General features: G+C 57.6%; 1 protein-coding gene across 1 annotated transcript in view; it reads right to left on the reverse strand.

Annotated features, from left to right (window-relative positions):
* The window catches only part of LOC142079777 (uncharacterized), a 51,875-nt gene extending 33,867 nt beyond the window's left edge, over window positions 1–18,008 (reverse strand). Inside the window, 1 exon segment of the mRNA XM_075144524.1 lies at window positions 17,953–18,008. Coding sequence (XP_075000625.1) covers window positions 17,953–18,008 — 56 coding nt within the window.
* Window positions 18,009–20,001: the final 1,993 nt, after the last annotated feature.

The raw sequence follows: 20,001 nt of genomic DNA on the forward strand, positions 1-20,001 counted from the left end.
ACAAAGAGGAAGTCAGGCAAAAACGCCGGGAGGCCTGCATGGATGAAGAAGGAGCTCCCGCACACACTCAAACAGAAAAAGGAAGCCTACAGAGGGTGGGAGCAAGGACAGGTAGCCTGGGAGGAATACAGAGGAATTGTCCGGCGGCCAGGGATCAGGTTAGGAAAGATAAAGCCCTGATGGAATTACATCTGGCCAGGGACATCAAGGGCAACAAGAAAAGCTTCTATAGGTTCGTTGGGGATAAAAGGAAGACGAGGGAAAATGTGGTCCCACTCCGGAACGAATCGGGAGACGTGGTTACCCGGGATATGGAGAAGACTGAGGTACTCAATGACTTTTTTGTCTCGGTCTTCACCAGCAAGTGCTCGAGCCTCACCGCCTAAGCCGCAGAAGGCAAAGGCAGGGACTGGGAGAATGAAGAGCCACCCACTGTAGGAGAAGGTCAGGTTTGAGATCACCTAAGGAACCTGAAGGTGCACGAGTCCATGAGACCCGATGAGATCCATCTGCGGGTCCTGAGGGAAGTGGCGGCTGAAGCTGATAAGCCACTCTCCATGGTATTTGAGAAGTCGTGGCAGTCCGGTGAAGTTCCCGCTGAGTGGAAAAGGGGAAATAGAAGCCCCATTTTTGAAAGGGGAAAAAAAGGAAGAGCCGGGGAACTACAGGCCAGTCAGTCCACCCCTGTGTGTGGGAAGATCATGGAACAGCTCCTCCTGGAAGCTCTGCTAAGGCGCATGGAGGAGAGGGAGGTGATTGGAGACAGCCAGCAAGGCAAGTCCTTCAGCAAGGACTTCACCAAGGGCAAGTCCTGCCTGACCAACCTCGCGGCCTTCTCTGATGGAGTGACTACATCAGTGGACGTGGGATCCATATCGGGACCAGTACTGTTTAATATCTTCATCAGTGACATAGGCAGTGGGATCGCGTGCACCTTCAGCAAGTTTGCAGACACCACCAAGCTGAGTGGTGCGGTCGACATGCCTGAGGGACGGGATGCCCTCCAGAGGGACCTGGACAAGCTTGAGAAGTGGGCCCGTGTGAACCTCATGAGGTTCAACCAGGCCAAGTGCAATGTCCTGCACCTGGGTCGGGGCAACCCCCAGTCTCAATAGAGGCCTGGGGTTGAAGGGATGGGGAGCAGCCCTGCTGCTCAAGGCGTTGGGGGTACTGGTGGATGAAAAGCTGGACATGAGCCGGCAATGTGCGCTCGCAGTCCAGGAGGCCAACTGTATCCTGGGCAGCGTGGGCAGCAGGTCGAGGGAGGGGATTCTGCCCCTCTGCTCTGCTCTGGTGAGACCCCCCTGGAGCACTGCGTCCAGCTCTGGAACACTCAGCACCAGACAGACATGGACGTGTTGGAGCAGGTCCAGAGGAGGCCATGAAAATGATGAGGGGGGTGGAACGCCTCTCTCAGGAAGAAAGGCTGAGAGAGTTGGGGTTGTTCAGCCTGGAGAAGAGAAGGCTTTGGGGAGACCTTATTGCGGCCTTTCAGTACTTAAAGGGGGCTTCTAAGAAAGATGGAGACAGACTTTTTAGCAGGGCCTGTTGCGACAGGACAAGGGGGAATGGGTTTTAACTGAAAGAGGGGAGATTTAGACTAGATACGAGGAAGAAATTTTTTCCAGTGAGGGTGGTGAAACCCTGGCACAGGTTGCCCAGAGAGGTGGTAGATGCCCCATCCCTGGGAACATTCAAGGTCAGGTTGGACGGGGCTCTGAGCAACCTGATCTAGTGAAAGATGTCCTTGTCCACGTCAGGGGGGTTGGAGTAGATGACCTTTAAAGGCCCCTTCCACCCCAAACCATTCTATGATTCTCTGACTCTGTGGTGCTGGCGGAGGACAAGCTGACTATGAGGCAGCAATGCACCCTTGAGGCAAAAGAGGCCAAGAGTCTGCAGGGCGGCATTGGGAAGAGCGTTTCCAGCAGGTCGGGGGAGGTGATGTTGCTCTCTCTTCAGCACTGGTGAGGCCCCATGTGGAGACCTGTGTCCGGTTGAGGGCTCCCCAGCGGAAGAAGGACGTGGACTTAGTGGAGCGAGTGGAGTGCAGCTTGGAGTCCCGCCAAGACACTGCCGGGACTGGAGCATCCTTCCAGTGAGGAGAAGGTGAGAGAGTTGGGAGTTTTTTCAGCCAGGAGGCAAGGCCGTGCAGGGGAGATGTCATCCGTGCGTCTAAATGCTGGATGGGAGGGAATGAGGCCAGGGGAGTGAGACGCTTCTCATGGGTGCTCACGGCCAGGGCAAGAGCGAGTGGAGAAAGCTGAAAAGAGGTGCCATTCCCTTGGAAGAGAAGGCAAGCCTTCTTCCATGTGAGGGTGGTCAAGCAGTGGAAGCGGTTGCACAGCGAGGTGTTGGAGTCTCCATCCTCGGAGATACTGAAACCCTGACTGGAGGTGGTCCTGGAGAGCCTGCTCGAGCTGGCCCTGCTTGGGTTGAAGTAGATGATCTGCAGAGGATCCTTGCGCACTCAATGATTCCGTTTGCTGTGATTCTGCTTGCTGTGATGGCCAGAGAGTCGTGCTGGGGAAGAGGGTTGGTCAAGCACGTGCTGCCATGGGGAGCTTGCGACAGAGGCCTGAGTAGAAGTGCATTAGCATGTGCAAGCCTTTGTTGGGTCAAGTGAAGGGCTTGTGTCAGGGGCTGGAAGCCCCCCTGTGCTGCTCTGTGTTTGTGGTGGTGGTGTTGTTGCTGGGGACGTACTTCCTAAGAGAGGTCTTGTAGGCCTTCTGCACCCACCCCGATGGCCTGTAGAGCCCTGGCTTTGTGCTGGGTGAGTTTGGAGGAGCCTTGGAAGAACAAAAGGAAGAGGAGGCGTGTCAGGCTGGGATGCAGGAGAACTTTATTGAGGGGAAGAAAACAGTGAAAAGGCAGGAGCGCCAATTGGAAGGGAGCCGGTGTGAGGTGCAAGTAGGGCGACCATGAGCCGAGGACCCTTGCGTGCAGTCGATTTATCCACAGCACCGAGGTCTTCCTGCCCTGCGGTGGGAGCAGCACACCAGAAGGCCCTGGTGGTCTTCAGCTTGTGAGAAGGAATTTGCAGTGGAGGGTAATGAACATAGCAGAAGGGACGATGCAGAGAAGGAAGTGGGAGGAGAGGAGGAGGTCCATGGGCCATGTTTTCAGGCAGCCCAGGCTGGCCCCTTCCCTCCTTCCTTGCTTGGTGCCTTTAGAGGGAGGAGCTGTGGACAGCAGGTCCACGTGCCAAGAAGGGCCCAGAGGTGCATCCTCAATCCATGCGGTGGCTTGCAGGGTGTGGGTGGTTGGTGTCAGGGGTGGTGGCGAGGGCCCTTAGCAGGGGTAGCAGCCTCTTGCGCCGCCGAAGCAGCCCAGGCCTCCGAAGCCGTAGCCGTAGCCGAAGCCACCAGAGGAGACGGGCACTCCCTGGGAGCTGAGGGCACTGCCCACGGCAGCCGATGTGGTGGATCCGACGGTGGTGTTCTGGGGGAAGGAGCTGAGGATGGGTCCTGGCAGGGTGACCAGCACAGTGGAGGGCTGGATGATGACGCGGGAGTCCTCGCACTGCCTGACACAGGGCTCGTTGCAGCTGTTAGCCAGCGGGGTGGGTCCGCAGGGGCGGCAGAGGTCGTAGCAGGCCATGTGTGTGGTGTGGAGGGGCCCTGGAAGAGAAGGCGTTGAGAAAGCGGAGGGGCGTGGGGGTGCGAGGGGCGGTGTTGCAGGAGGGCGAGGGAGTGGGGAGGCCTGGTGTGGGACTGTGGGGAGCGTGGCGTAGGGGAGGCGTGAGGGCTGCTGAGGCTGGGGACAAGGCGTGCTGGAAGAGAGGGGCCAGGCTGGGCAGGAGAAGGAGGGGAAGGGGGTTCAGGCTCACCTTGTTGACGGCAGAGGAGAAGGCGTCAGGAGAAGTGTGTGAAGGAGAGAGGCGCTGGGCAGGCTTTTATGCTGGTCCCCGAGGGGCGGGACAGCCTTTGCGCATGACGGCATTTTGCAGCAAGCAGCTGTTGCACGCCACAGCCTCGCGAGTAATGAGGTGGGGTGTGTTTTCCTTCCCACAATTCTCCTTTTCATGTCCTCCTGGTGAGGACGTGTCCGTCTGGCCTTGGCGGCAGCTTTTAAGGCAGAGTAGGTATTTGGGAGGTTTTGCATGAAAGGTGCATGTCAGGGCATTCTGCAGACGCAGCGAAAACTTAGGAGAGGTGGAGTGTCGCCAGTGAGGTCATCCCGTGGCACTGGTGTGGTGTGGTTTGCCGGTGCGTGGTGAAGAGGGGGCCCCATTTCCTTGCAGGCCTGGAAGGCTTGTGTGGTGTTTGGAGGTGTGCCGGGGGTGAGGCGCTGCCCCTTCCAATGCATTGGGTCCCTCCCTGCCTTGGTGCCAGCTGGCTAAGCCTGTCTTTAGGCCTGGCCTTGCAGAGTTGGCTGTGCTGGGTGGTGTCCTGGTGCCCCTCTTGCTGGTAAGGTTGTAGGTGGGAGAAAGGCGGCTGCCTGTCTGGGCTTGTGCCCCGTTGGTGGCGTCCCTGGGGGTGGCAGTGCAAGCAGGCAGAGGAGGGCTGTTTGCGAGAGCAGGCCGTTGTCCTGGCAGCCCTGGTTCAGAGCTCGGGAGCCCTGTGATGTGGGGAGCCCTGCCACGCTCCCCAAAGGCTTGTGCTGGCCCCTCCGTAGCGCTCCCCTTAGCGGGGGCTGGCACATTGGCAGCCGGGGCTCTGGCGTGACACAGTGCTTGATGTGGATCACCTCGCAAGGGCAGGTGAGTTTCTGGAGAGCCCGTGAGTGTGGCGAGAGGCAGAGGGGGAGCGGGAGCGGCAGGCAGGGGAGGCTGGTGAGGCAGGGCCTTTGGGGTCTTGACTTGGGGTGAGTGCCAAGGGGTGAGGCCACTTCTCTCCATGGTGTTGGATGGGTAGAAAGAGGATTTGGTGATTGCCAAGGGGAGTTGGAGGTGAGCATGGTGCATGGGGCCACAGAGCCGAGGCCCTGGTGGTGGTGGATCATGCTGAAGGGTTGATGAGTGGCAAGGCCTGCCCCAATTGAGCCAAGGTGAGTGTTTTGCAGGCTGTTTGTCGAGCAGTGCTTGTTGCTGAGGAAGGTGAAGGGAGGTAGGAAGGAGTGTGTGTGTCTGGAGGTAAGGAAGTCCGTGGGGCCTGAGGGGCCGAGGCCACGAGTGCTGAGGGAGCTGGCTGATGTCCTTGGGAGGCCAGTGTCCATCATCTTGGAAAGGTGGTCGTGCCTGGGAGCAGTTTGTGATGGCTGGTGCGCCAGTTTTGGCTTCGACAGAGTTAATCTTCTGCATAGTAGCTGGTATGGGCCTTTGTTTTGGATTTGTGCTGAAAACAGCGTTGATAATCCAGAGATGTTTTAGCTATTGCTGAGCAGTGCTTACGCAGAGTCAAGGGGTTTTCTGCTTCTCGCCCCAGCCCACCAGCGAGTAGACTGGGGTTGCACAAGAAGTTGTGAGGGGACACAGCTGGGACAGCTGACCCCAACTGCCCAAAGGGATATTCCATACCATATGACATCATGCTCAGCATATAAAGCTGGTGGCAGAAGAAGTAAGGGGGGGACGTTCAGAGTTATGGCGTTTCTCTTCCCAAGTCACCGTTAGCGTGATGGAGCCCTGCTTTTCTGGAGATGGCTGAACACCTGCCTGCAGATGGGAAGTAGTGAATGAATTCCTTGTTTTGCTTTGCTTGCGTGCGCGGCTTTTGCTTTCCCTATTAAACTGTCTTTATCCCAACCGACGAGTTTTCTCACTTTTATCCTTCCGATTCTCTCCCCCATCCCATCGGGGAGGGGGAGTGAGCGAGCGTCTGCGTGGTGCTTAGTTGTCAGCTGAGATTAAACCACGACAACTGGAAGAGAGCTCATATGCCTCCTGTCTTTGAGAAGATCTGGAAGGAAGATCCGGGAAAGTAGAGGCTGGTGAGCCTGACCTCATCCGTGGGGAAGGTGATGGAGGAAATGGTCCCGGAAAGCACTGCCAAGCCCAGGAAGGACAAGAAGGTGATGGGGAGTGGTCGGCGTGAATTTACGAAGGGGAAATGGTGCTTGACCGACCTCCGTGTCTTCTACGTTGAAGTGACTAGCTTTGTGGACGAGGAGAGAGCCGTGGCTGGTGTTTACCTGGACTTTTTAGTAAAGCCTTTGACGCTTTCTCCCCTTGCGTGCTCCTAGAGAAGCCGAGAAAGGACGGGGTGTGTAAGTGGCCAGTGAGGTGGACTGCAAAGTGGTGGAAGGGCTGGGCGCAGAGGCTTGTGATGAGTGTCCCAAAGCCCAGGTGGAGGCAAGCCTTAAGTGGTGTAGCCCAGGACTCGGCTCCACGGGGCCAACAGTGTTGCACATCCTCGTCAGTGAGGTGGGCAGTGGGAGGGAGTGCCCCCTCAGCAAGTTGGCAGATGCTGCAAAGCCTGGAGGAGTGTCTGAGGCACCGGCTGGTTGTGCCAGCATTCAGAGGGAGCTGGAGAGGCTGGCGAAGGGGGCAGAGAGGAGTCTCGTGAAGTTCAACAGGGGGAAATGCCAAGTCCTGCCTCTGGGCAGGACTAGCGCTGGTCCCCAGGACGCGCTGGGGGCCGAGAGGCTGGAAAGCAGCTTTGCTGAGCATGCCATTGCGGTGGGGGTGCGCTACAGGCCACCTGAGCAGGAAGACGGATCGGATGAGGCCCTCTCTAGAGAGATAGGAGCAGCCCCACGTTCCCAAGCCCTGGTCCTCATGGGGGACTTCAACCAGCCCGATATGTGTTGGAGGGACAACACGGCAGGGCGTAAGCAGTGCGGGAGGTTCCTGGAACGCGTGGCTGATAACTTCCTTCTCCAAGTGGTAGAGGAGCCAACGAGGAGAGGTGCTATGCTGGAGCCTGTTCTCACCAACAAGGAGGGGCTGGTGGGGAATGTGAAGGTCAAGGGCAGCCTTGGCTGCAGTGACCCTGAAACGGTGGAGTTCAAGATCCCCAGGGCAGCGAGGAGGGCGCACAGCAAGCTCACTACCCTGGACTTCAGGAGAGCAGACTTTGGCCTCTTCAGGGATGTGCTTGGTGGAGTGGCACGGGATAAAGTCCTGGAGGGAAGAGGGGCCCAAGAAAGCCTGTTAATATTCCGGGATCACCTCCTCCAAGCTGAGGAGCGATGCATCCCAACAAAGAGGAAGTCAGGCAAAAATGCCGGGAGGCCTGCATGGATGAAGAAGGAGCTCCCGCACACACTCAAACAGAAAAAGGAAGCCTACAGAGGGTGGGAGCAAGGACAGGTAGCCTGGGAGGAATACAGAGGAATTGTCCGGTGGCCAGGGATCAGGTTAGGAAAGCTAAAGCCCTGATGGAATTACATCTGGCCAGGGACATCAAGGGCAACAAGAAAAGCTTCTATAGGTTCGTTGGGGATAAAAGGAAGACGAGGGAAAATGTGGTCCCACTCCGGAACGAATCGGGAGACGTGGTTACCCGGGATATGGAGAAGACTGAGGTACTCAATGACTTTTTTGTCTCGGTCTTCACCAGCAAGTGCTCGAGCCTCACCGCCTAAGCCGCAGAAGGCAAAGGCAGGGACTGGGAGAATGAAGAGCCACCCACTGTAGGAGAAGGTCAGGTTTGAGATCACCTAAGGAACCTGAAGGTGCACGAGTCCATGAGACCCGATGAGATCCATCTGCGGGTCCTGAGGGAAGTGGCGGCTGAAGCTGATAAGCCACTCTCCATGGTATTTGAGAAGTCGTGGCAGTCCGGTGAAGTTCCCGCTGAGTGGAAAAGGGGAAATAGAAGCCCCATTTTTGAAAAGGGAAAAAAAGGAAGAGCCGGGGAACTACAGGCCAGTCAGTCCACCCCTGTGTGTGGGAAGATCATGGAACAGCTCCTCCTGGAAGCTCTGCTAAGGCGCATGGAGGACAGGGAGGTGATTGGAGACAGCCAGCAAGGCAAGTCCTTCAGCAAGGACTTCACCAAGGGCAAGTCCTGCCTGACCAACCTCGCGGCCTTCTCTGATGGAGTGACTACATCAGTGGACGTGGGATCCATATTGGGACCAGTACTGTTTAATATCTTCATCAATGACATAGGCAGTGGGATCGAGTGCACCCTCAGCAAGTTTGCAGACACCACCAAGCTGAGTGGTGCAGTTGACACGCCTGAGGGACGGGATGCCCTCCAGAGGGACCTGGACAAGCTTGAGAAGTGGGCCCGTGTGAACCTCATGAGGTTCAACCAGGCCAAGGGCAATGTCCTGCACCTGGGTCGGGGCAACCCCCAGTCTCAATAGAGGCTGGGGGTTGAAGGGATGGGGAGCAGCCCTGCTGCTCAAGGCGTTGGGGGTACTGGTGGATGAAAAGCTGGACATGGGCCGGCAATGTGCGCTCGCAGTCCAGGAGGCCAACCGTATCTTGGGCAGCGTGGGCAGCAGGTCGAGGGAGGGGATTCTGCCCCTCTGCTCTGCTCTGGTGAGACCCCCCTGGAGCACTGCGTCCAGCTCTGGAACACTCAGCACCAGACAGACATGGACCTGTTGGAGCAGGTCCAGAGGAGGCCACGAAAATGATGAGGGGGATGGAACGCCTCTCTCAGGAAGAAAGGCTGAGAGAGTTGGGGTTGTTCAGCCTGGAGAAGAGAAGGCTTCGGGGAGACCTTATTGCGGCCTTTCAGTACTTAAAGGGGTTTATAAGAAGGGTGGGGACAGACTTTTTAGCAGGGCCTGTTGCGACAGGACAAGGGGAAATGGTTTTAAACTGAAAGAGGGGAGATTTAGACTAGATACGAGGAAGAAATTTTTCCCAGTGAGGGTGGTAAAACCCTGGCACAGGTTGCCCAGTGAGGTGGTAGATGCCCCATCCCTGGGAACATTCAAGGTCAGGTTGGATGGGGCTCTGAGCAACCTGATCTAGTGAAAGATGTCCTTGTCCACGTCAGGGGGGTTGGAGTAGATGACCTTTAAAGGCCCCTTCCACCCCAAACCATTCTATGATTCTCTGACTCTGTGGTGCTGGCGGAGGACAAGCTGACTATGAGGCAGCAATGCACCCTTGAGGCAAACGAGGCCAAGAGTCTGCAGGGCGGCACTGGGAAGAGCGTTTCCAGCAGGTCGGGGGAGGTGATGTTGCTCTCTCTTCAGCACTGGTGAGGCCCCATGTGGAGACCTGTGTCCGGTTGAGGGCTCCCCAGCGGAAGAAGGACGTGGACTTAGTGGAGCGAGTGGAGTGCAGCTTGGAGTCCCACCAAGACACTGCCGGGACTGGAGCATCCTTCCAGTGAGGAGAAGGTGAGAGAGTTGGGAGTTTTTTCAGCCAGGAGGCAAGGCCGTGCAGGGGAGATGTCATCCGTGCGTCTAAATGCTGGATGGGAGGGAATGAGGCCAGGGGAGTGAGACGCTTCTCATGGGTGCCCACGGCCAGGGGAAGAGCGAGTGGAGAAAGCTGAAAAGAGGTGCCATTCCCTTGGAAGAGAAGGCAAGCCTTTTTCCGTGTGAGGGTGGTCAAGCAGTGGAAGCGGTTGCACAGCGAGGTGTTGGAGTCTCCATCCTCGGAGATACTGAAACCCTGACTGGAGGTGGTCCTGGAGAGCCTGCTCGAGCTGGCCCTGCTTGGGTTGAAGTAGATGATCTGCAGAGGATCCTTGCGCACTCAATGATTCCGTTTGCTGTGATTGTGCTTGCTGTGATGGCCAGAGAGTCGTGCTGGGGAAGAGGGTTGGTCAAGCGCGTGCTGCCATGGGGAGCTTGCGACAGAGAATCATAGAATCATAGAATCATACAGGTTGGAAAAGACCTCTAAGATCATCGTGTCCAACCGTCAACCCAACACCACCATGCCCACTACACCATATCCCTAAGGGCCTCATCTACACGTCTTTTAAATACCTCCAGGGATGGTGATTCCACCTCTTCCCTGGGCAGCCTGTTCCAAGGCCTGACCACTCTTTCAGTAAAGAAATTTTTTCTAATGTCCAATCTAACCTCCCTTGGCGCAACTTGAGGCCATTTCCTCTTGTCCTATCGCTAGTTACTTGGGAGAAGAGACCAACCCCCACCTCAATACAACCTCCTTTCAGGTAGTTGTAGAGCGCGATGAGGTCTCCCCTCAGCCTCCTCTTCTCCAGACTAAACAGTCCCAGTTCCTTCAGCCGCTCCTCATAAGGCTTGTGCTCCAGGCCCTTCACCAGCTTCGTTGCCCTCCTCTGGACACGCTCCAGCACCTCCATGTCCTTCTTGTCGTGAGGGGCCCAAAACTGAACACAGGATTCGAGGTGCGGCCTCACCAGTGCCGAGTACAGGGGCACGATCACCTCCCTGCTCCTGCTGGCCACACTATTTCTGATACAGGCCAGGATGCCATTGGCCTTCTTGGCCACCTGGGCACGCTGCCGGCTCATGTTCAGCCGGCTGTCGACCAGCACCCCCAGGTCCTTTTCCTCTGTGCAGCTTTCCAGCCACTCTTCCCCAAGCCTGTAGCGTTGCCTGGGGTTGTTGTGGCCGAAGTGCAGGACCAGACACTTGGCCTTGTTGAATCTCATACAGTTGGCCTCAGCCCATCGATGAGGCCGAGTAGAGTGCATTAGCATGTGCAAGCCTTTGTTGGGTCAAGTGAAGGGCTTGTGTCAGGGGCTGGAAGCCCCCCTGTGCTGCTCTGTGTTTGTGGTGGTGGTGTTGTTGCTGGGGACGTACTTCCTAAGAGAGGTCTTGTAGCCCTTCTGCACCCACCCAACCCGATGGCCTGTAGAGCCCTGGCTTTGTGCTGTTGAGTTTGGAAGAGCCTTGGAAGAACAAAAGGAAGAGGAGGCGTGTCAGGCTGGGATGCAGGAGAACTTTATTGAGGGGAAGAAACCAGTGAAAAGGCAGGAGCGCCAACTGGAAGGGAGCCGGTGTGAGGTGCAAGTAGGGCGACCATGAGCCGAGGTCCCTTGCATGCAGTCGATTTATCCAGAGCACCGAGGTCTTCCTGCCCCGCGGTGGGAGCGGCACACCAGAAGGCCCTGGTGGTCTTCAGCTTGTGAGAAGGAATTTGCAGCGGAGGGTAATGAACATAGCAGAAGGGACGATGCAGAGAAAGAAGTGGGAGGAGAGCAGGAGGTCCATGGGCCATGTTTCCAGGCAGCCCAGGCTGGCCCCTTCCCTCCTTCCTTGCTTGGTGCCTTTAGAGGGAGGAGCTGTGGACGGCAGGTCCACATGCCAAGAAGGGCCCAGAGGTGCATCCTCAATCCATGCGGTGGCTTGCAGGGTGTGGGTGGTTGGTGTCAGGGGTAGTGGCGAGGGCCCTTAGCAGGGGTAGCAGCCTCTTGCGCCGCCGAAGCAGCCCAGGCCTCCGAAGCCGTAGCCATAGCCGAAGGCGCCGGAGGAGACGGGCACTCCCTGGGAGCTGAGGGCGCTGCCCACGGCAGCCGATGTGGTGGATCCGACGGTGGTGTTCTGGGGGAAGGAGCTGAGGATGGGTCCTGGCAGGGTGACCTGCACGGTGGAAGGCTGGATGATGACGTGGGAGTCCTCGCACTGCCTGACACAGGGCTCGTTGCAGCTGTTAGCCAGCGGGGCGGGTCCGCAGGGGCGGCAGAGGTCGTAGCAGGCCATGTGTGTGGTGTGGAGGGGCGCTGGAAGAGAGGGCGTTGAGAAAGCGGAGGGCGTGGGGGTGCGAGGGGCGGTGTTGCAGGAGGGCGAGGGAGTGGGGAGGCCTGGTGTGGGGCTGTGGGGAGCGTGGCAGAGGGGAGGCGTGAGGGGTGCTGAGGCTGGGGACAAGGCGTGCTGGAAGAGAGGGGACAGGCTGGGCAGGAGAAGGAGGGGAAGGGGGTTCAGGCTCACCTTGTTGACGGCAGAGGAGAAGGCGTCAGGAGAAGTGTGTGAGGGGAGAGAGGGACTGGACCGGCTTTTATGCTGGTCCGCGAGGGGCGGGACAGCCTTTGCGCATGACGGCATTTTGCAGCAAGCAGCTGTTGCACGACACAGCCTCGCGAGTAATGAGGTGGGGTGTGTTTTCCTTCCCTTTTCAATTCTCCAATTTCATGTCCTCGTGGTGAGGACGTGTCCATCTGGTCCTGGCGGCAGCTTTTAAGGGAGAGTAGCTATTTGGGAGGTTTTGCATGAAAGGTGCATGTGAGGGCATTCTGCAGACGCAGCGAAAACTTAGGAGAGGTGGGGTGTGGCCAGTGAGGTCATCCCGTGGCACTGGTGTGGTGTGGTTTGCAGGTGCGTGGTGAAGAGGGGGCCCCATTTCCTCGCAGGCCTGGAAGGCTTGTGTGGTGTTTGGAGGTGTGCCGGGGGTGAGGCGCTGCCCCTTCCAATGCATTGGGTCCCTCCCTGCCTTGGTGCCAGCTGGCTAAGCCTGTCTTTAGGCCTGGCCTTGAACGTTGGCTGTGGGTTTCTTGCTGCTCCTATGGCTTGTAAGATTTTAGCTGGGTGGATTGGGTTTGCGTGGCAAGGTTTTTGTAGTGGGGAAGCTGCAGGAGTGAATTCTGTGAGAAGGTACGAGACACTTCCACCATGTCTGATAGAGCCAGTTCCAGCTGGGTCCAGGATGGACCCGCTGCTTGCCAATGCTGAGCTAATCAGCAACGATGCAGGGGGGAATGTTGCCACCAAGGATGAGGAAAAGGTACTTAATGCCTTCTTTGCCTCAGTCTTTAAGAGTCAGAGCAGTTATCCTCAGGATATTCAGCCCCCTGAGCTGGAGACAGGGACGGCAAGCAGAATAAACCCCCCATAATCCAAGAGGAAGCAGTTAACACCACCTGGACACTCATGAATCTATGTGGCCGAATGAGAAGATTACGGAGCGGTTCATCTTCAGGGCGCTCACAAGCCATGTCCGGGATAACCAGGGGATCAGGCCCAGCCAGCACAGGTTCATGAAAGGCAGGTCCTGCTTGACCAACCTGATCTCCTTCTATGACCAGGTGACCTGCCTAGTGGATGAGGGAAAGGCTGTGGATGAGGTCTACCTGGACTTCAGTAAAGCCTTTGACACTGTCTCTCACAGCATTCTCCTAGAGAAGCTGGCGGCTCACGGCTTAGACAGGTACACTCTTCGCTGGGTAAAAAACTGGCTGGACGGCCGAGCCCAGAGCGTTGTGTTGAACGGAGTTAAATCCAGTTGGCGGCCGGTCACGAGCGGTGTTCCCCAGGGCTCAGTACTGGGGCCGGTCCCGTTCAATATCTTTATCAACGATCTGGACGAGGGGATCGAGTGCTCCCTCAGTAAGTTTGCAGACGACACCAAGTTGGGCGGGAGTGTTGATCTGCTCGAGGGTAGGAAGACTCGGCAGAGGGACCTGGACAGGTTGGATCGATGGGCCAAGGTCAATTAACAAGGCCAAGTGCCGGGTCCTGCACTTCGGCCACAACCACCCCATGCAACGCTACAGGCTTGGGGAAGAGTGGCTGTAAAGGCGCCTGGCAGAAAAGGACCTGGGGGTGCTGGTTGACAGCTGGCTGAACATGAGCCGGCAGTGTGCCCAGGTAGCCAAGAGGGCCAATGGCATCCTGGCCTGTATCAGAAATAGTGTGGCCAGCAGGAGTAGGGAAGTGATCCTGCTCCTGTACTCGGCACTGGAGAGGCCACACCTCGAATCCTGTGTTCAGTTTTGGGCCCCTCACTACGAGAAGGGCATTGAGGTGCTGGAGCGTGTCCAGAGAAGGGCAACGAAGCTGGTGAAGGGCCTGGAGCACAAGTCTGATGAGGAGGGGCTGAGGGAACTGGGACAGTTTAGCCTGGAGAAGAGGAGGCTGAGGGGAGACCTCATCGCGCTCTACAACTCCCTGAAAGGAGGTTGTAGTGAGGTGGGTGTTGGTCTCTTCTGCCAAGTAACAGCAATAGGATGAGAGGAAATGGCCTCAAGTTGCACCAAGGGAGGTTTAGATTGGATATTAGGAGAAATTTCTTTACTGAAAGAGTGGTCAGGCCTTGGAACAGGCTGCCCATGGAAGTGGTGGAGTCCCCATCCCTATAAGTATTTAACAGACGTGTAGATGAGGCACTTAGGGACATGGTGGTGTTGGGTTAACAGTTGGATTCGATGATCTTAGAGGTCTTTTCCAACCTTAATGATTCGATGATTCTCTGGCGGTAGTGCCACTGTCGCAACATATTGAAGGAGTGGAAAAAACTGCTGTGCAAGAGCAGCCAGAAGAGAGGAGGGAGAATATGTGAGAAGCAGCTCTGCAGTGTTGTGTGCAACACTGACACCACGGTGAGCAAAGAAAGAGGGGGAGGAGGTGGTCCAGGCACCGGAGCAGAGACTCCCCTGCAGTCCTTCGTGAAGTCCATGGTGAAGCAGGTTGTCCCCCTGCAGCCCATGGCAGTCCATGGTGGAGCAGATATCCACCTGCAGCCCATGGAGGACCTCACGCGGGAGCAGATGGATGTGCCCGAAGGAGGCTGTAACCCCGTGGGGAGCCCGTGCTGGAGCAGGCTCCTTGCAGGACCTGGTTCCCTGTGGAGACGAGCCCATGCTGGAGCAGGTCTTCTCGCAGGAGCTGTGACCCCGTGGGGGACCCACGCTGGAGCAGTCTATTTGTGAAGGACTACACCCCATGGGAAGGACCCATGTTGGAGCAGTTCATGAAGAACTGCAGCCTGTGGGAAGGATCCCACTGGAGGAATTTGTGGAGGACCCCATGCTGGAGCAGGGGGAGAGTGTGAAGAGGCAGGAGCGGCAGAGAGATGTGATGAACTGACCGCAACCCCCATTCCCCATCCCCCTGTGCCGCTTAGGGGCAGGAGGTAGAGAATTTGGGGGTGAAGTTGAGCCCGGAAGAAGGGAGGGGTGTGGGGAAGGTGTTTGAGGATGTGTTTTTATTTCTCATTATTCTACTCTGACTTTTGATTGGCAATAAACTAATAAACTCCCGAGTCAAGTCTGTTTTGCCCGTGATGGTAATCGGTGAGTGATCTCCCTGTCCTTATCTCGACTCAGGAGCCTTTTGTCGTATTCTTCTCCCCCTATCCGGTTGAGGAAAGGGAGCGATAGCGATAGTGGCGGGGACCTAGCGTCCAGCCAAGGGCAACCCACCACAGAAGCCCATCTTCACAGCAGAGCAGGGTCATGGGCTTGTTCCTGCACCTGGTCCTCAGTGCCCCATGCTGTGCCTCAGGGACCCCACACTGAGGAGGATGGTGACTTCATACAGGTGGCTTTCTGTGTGACCTCAGAGCAGAGGCATGGTGGCTTGGGGTCCCCTACACAAGTGGTCCAGGACCCTGCAGCAGGTAGGATGGTGGTCCGGAGACCCCCTCCATGGGCCACTGTGGGACCCTGCAGTGAAGAGGGTATGGTGGCCTGGGGATCCCATAGCGAGGTGAGCCCATGGCGTGGGGACTCCCACGGTGGTAGAGCCAGGCGGACAGTGCAACACGGACCTGCCCTTGGGTCAGCTGAGGACGCCACAGCAAGGTGAGTGGTGCCATGGGCACCAAGCATGGGTTGCATGGGTTGCCCAGGGTCCTTGAATCAGGGGGGACTGGGACACGGGACCCTGTGTGGGTGGCCCCAGGACCCCACCGTGAGGGAAGATGGTGTCATGGGGACTGCCAGGCAGCTGGGCTGGGGACCACAGCAAGGGGGGGCCATGACAGGGGACCCCGCACGGGTGTCCCTAGCACCTTGCAGCATGGGCAAGAAGTGCAGGGTCTGTTGACGTATTTATTGATTGTGGCATTTTTTGGGGGGTGTTATTTAATCAGGGCATTTTCCCTCCATCTCACCCCTCTGAGTCCCCCAACTGGTTTCGGGTGGGGCACTTGGTTTGGTTTTCAGCAGCATTTCTACTCATTCAGTGCCTCGTTCACCCCCCGCCCCTCCCAGCAGTTGTTTTGGGGGCCTTATTATCTATTTATTATCTAAAAGCTTATCTCTTTATTGAACCAGAGGTGTTGATTTTGGGGTCCTGACAGGGGCCTTCTGGAAACTTCTGGGATCTTCTGCAGCAGCTGGTCCCTCTCAGGTGCCTCCTGATTGGCAGGTTGTCAGGTGCCTCCTGATTGGCAGGTTGTCAGGTGCCTCCTGATTGGCAGGTTGCTGAGGGTGTGCCTGGCTGTGGTGAGGGAAGGCTGCGGCTGCGGGGCTGAGGCTGGTGAGCTCTGGGAGAGTTGGTGAGGCCCGTGAGAGACCCAGGGGGAGCGGGAGCGGGAGCGGCAGGCGGGGGAGGCTGGTGAGTGACTGCCTTTGGGGTCTTTCTTTGGGGTGAGGGCCGAGGGGTGAGGCCACTTCTCTGTGCAGTGTTTGTGGGGCCAGAGTGGGATTGGACATTGTGGAGGGGAAATGGGAGGTGTCGATGCTGGGCTGTGCAGCTGAGAACCTCGAGGTGCTGTTTGCGTGCCGGAGGGTTGATGAAGCAGACTAGGCTAGCCTAGACCAGTGCGGTTGGAAGGGACCTACAACGATCACGTAGTCCAGCTGCCTGACCGCTTCAGGGCTGACCAAAAGTTAAAGCAGGTTGTTAAGGGCATTTTCCAAATGCCTCTTAAACACTGACAGGCGTGGGGCATCGACCACCTCTCTAGGAAGCCGGTTCCAGGATTTGACCACCCTCTCAGTAATGTTTCCTTATGTCAGTTCTGAACCTCCCTGATGCAGCTTTGAACCATTCCCATGACTCCTGTTACTGGATCCCAGGGAGAAGAGCTCAGCACCTCTCTCCATTTTCCCTCCTCAGGAGGCTGCAGACAGCAATGAGGTCCCCCCGCAGCCTCCTTTTCTCCAAACCAGACAAACCCAAAGCCCTTAGCGACTCCTCACAGGACATGCCTTCCAGGCCTTTCACCAGCTTTGTTGCCCTCCTCTGGACGCATTCAAGGACCTTCACATCCTTCTTAAATTGTGGGCCCCAGAACTGCACACAGTGCTCAAGGTGAGGCCGCACCAACGCTAAATCTAGTCCAACGCTAGTTGGCAGTTGGACTAGGTGATCGTTGTAGGTCCATTCCACCTGGAACTCCTCCCCCCTCCTCCCCCCTCCTCCCCCCTCCTCCCCCCTCCTCCCCCCTCCTCCCCCCTCCTCCCCCCTCCTCCCCCCTCCTCCCCCCTCCTCCCCCCTCCTCCCCCCTCCTCCCCCCTCCTCCCCCCTCCTCCCCCCTCCTCCCCCCTCCTCCCCCCTCCTCCCCCCTCCTCCCCCCTCCTCCCCCCTCCTCCCCCCTCCTCCCCCCTCCTCCCCCCTCCTCCCCCCTCCTCCCCCCTCCTCCCCCCTCCTCCCCCCTCCTCCCCCTTCCTCCCCCTTCCTCCCCCTTCCTCCCCCTTCCTCCCCCTTCCTCCCCCTTCCTCCCCCTTCCTCCCCCTTCCTCCCCCTTCCTCCCCCTTCCTCCCCCTTCCTCCCCCTTCCTCCCCCTTCCTCCCCCTTCCTCCCCCTTCCTCCCCCTTCCTCCCCCTTCCTCCCCCTTCCTCCTCCATACAGCAGGATAATCCCCTGTTTTGACCGGCTGGTTGTCCTGTGTGTGATGCACCCCAGGATGTGGTTTACCCTCTTGGCTGGCAGGGCACCCTGCTGACTCCTGTTGAGGCTGCTGTCAGCCAGCCCCCCCAGATCCCTTTCTGCAGGGCTGCTCTCCAGCCACTCCTCTCCCAGTCTGTGCTTGTGTTCCCTGTTACTCCGTCCTAGGTGCAGAATCCGGCATTTGTTCGTGTTAAATTCATGCCATTGATGATTGCCCAGTGCTCCAGTCTGTGCAGATCCCTCTGCAAGGTCTCTTGTCCCTCAGGAGTGTCAAGAGCACCTCCCAGTTTGGTATCATCAGCAAATTTGCTAATGGTGCATTCAACTCCTGCATCCAGAGCATTGATAAAAACTCCTTCGCAGAACTGGCCCTAGAACGGAGCCCTGAGGTGCACCGCTGGTGACCGGTCGCCAGCCAGATGTGGCCCCATTCACTACAACCCTTTGAGCCCTGCTGTTCAGCCGGTTCTTCACCCAGCGCAGCGTGTACCTGCTCATCTCACAGTTGGCCAACTTGTCCAGAAGGATGCTGAGAGGGGGAGGATCAAAAGCCTTACTAAAATCCAGAAAAACTACATCCGCGGCCTCCCCTTTACCCACGAGGCGGGTTACCTTATCGTAGAAGGATATCCAATTAGCCTGGCAGGACTTGCCCTTGGTGAACCCATGTTGTCTGTGCCTGATGATTGCATTGTCCTTGAAATTCCTTTCAACAGCACCCAGTAGGACCTTCTCCATAATTTTTCCAGGTACTGAGGTTGGAGTAAGAGGTCTGCAGTTTCCTGGCTCTTCACTCACGCCCTTTTAAGAAATTGGAATAATGTTTGCTAGCTTCCGCTCAGTGAGGACCTCTCCAGACTCCCAAGACCTGCCCACATTCAGCGAAGGTGAGTGTCTTGAGGGTTATTCACTGTGCGAGCAGTGCTTGTTGGTGAGGAAGAGGAGGTGAGGTAGGAAGGGTATCTGTGCTTCTGTGTTGATGGGTGCTGGAGTGCGTGGCTGGCAAGAGGCGTACTGGGCTGTGCTGGGAATGCTAGTGGACTCACGGCTGCCCCCCAGAAAGGGGGGTTGTGTAACTGGATGTACATAAGTCCATGGGGAAAGATGGTTTGAACCCAGGAATGCTGAGGGAGCTACCTGATTTCCTTGCACTGGACATAGTGGAGTGGACAGAGTGGACAGCTCATGGAGTTGAACGAGGGGAGATGCAGCGTCCTGCTTCTGGGGAGGAGTCACCCCAGGTAGCAGGAATGGCTGGGGGCCAATGAGGCAGAGAGCAGCTTAGCAGAGAAGGACCTTGTGGTTCTGATGGAGAACAACTGGACCACGAGGTGGCAATGAACCCGTGTGGCACGGGGAGACGTCATGAGAGGCGTGCGCATGGGAGCGTTGTCATGTCGAAGCCTTTGTTTGGGGAAGTGATGGGCTTGTGTCATGTTCTGGAAGCCCCTCAGGTGCCAGTCTGTGGAGGTGTTGGTTGTGGTGGCCTCTTTGCTAGGAGAGGTCTTGTGTCCGTTTTGCACCCACCCCGATGGCCTGTTGAGCCCTGGCTTTGAGCTGGGTGAAGTTGGAAGAGCCTTGGGAGAAGAAAGGAAGTGGAGGCGTGTCAGGCTGGGATGCAGGAGAACTTTATTGAGGGGAAAAAAAACAGTGAAAAGACAGGAGTGCCAATTGGAAGGGAGCCGGTGTGAGGTGCAGGTAGGGCGACCATGAGCCGAGGTCCCTTGTGTGCAGACAATTTATCCAGAGCACCGAGGTCTTCCTGCCCTGCAGTGGGAGTGGCACACCAGAAGTCCCCCGTGGTCTTTGGCTTGTGAGAAGGTGGTCATAGCACTGGTCATAGCAGAAGGGGCGATACAAAAAAGAAGTGGGAGGAGAGGAGGAGGTCCATGGGCCATGTTTCCAGGCAGCCCAGGCTGGCCCCTTCCCTCCTTCCTTGTTTGATCCTTGAGAGGAGGAGCTGTGGACGGCAGGTCCACGTGCCAAGAAGGGCCCAGAGGTGCGTCCTCAATCCATGCGGTGGCTTGCAGGGTGTGGGTGGTTGGTGTCAGGGGTGGTGGCGAGGGCCCTTAGCAGGGGTAGCAGCCTCTTGCGCCGCCGAAGCAGCCCAGGCCTCCGAAGCCGTAGCCGTAGCCGAAGGCACCAGAGGAGACGGGCACTCCCTGGGAGCTGAGGGCACTGCCCACGGCAGCCGATGTGGTGGATCCGACGGTGGTGTTCTGGGGGAAGGAGCTGAGGATGGGTCCTGGCAGGGTGACCTGCACAGTGGAAGGCTGGATGATGACGTGGGAGGCCTCGCACTGCCTGACACAGGGCTCGTTGCAGCTGTTAGCCAGCGGGGCGGGTCCGCAGGGGCGGCAGAGGTCGTAGCAGGCCATGTGTGTGGTGTGGAGGGGCCCTGGAAGAGAGGGCATTGAGAAAGTGGAGGGCGTGGGGGTGCGAGGGGCAGTGTTGCAGGAGGGCGAGGGAGTGGGGAGTCCTGGTGTGGGGCTGTGGGGAGCGTGGCAGAGGGGAAGCGTGAGGGGTGCTGAGGCTGGGGACAAGGCGTGCTGGAAGAGAGGGGCCAGGCTGGGCAGGAGAAGGAGGGGAAGGGGGTTCAGGCTCACCTTGTTGATGGCAGAGGAGAAGGCGTCAGGAGAAGTGTGTGAGGGAGAGAGGCGC

The sequence above is a fragment of the Calonectris borealis genome, chromosome 2, assembly GCF_964195595.1.
Source record: "Calonectris borealis chromosome 2, bCalBor7.hap1.2, whole genome shotgun sequence".
NCBI lineage: Eukaryota > Metazoa > Chordata > Aves > Procellariiformes > Procellariidae > Calonectris > Calonectris borealis.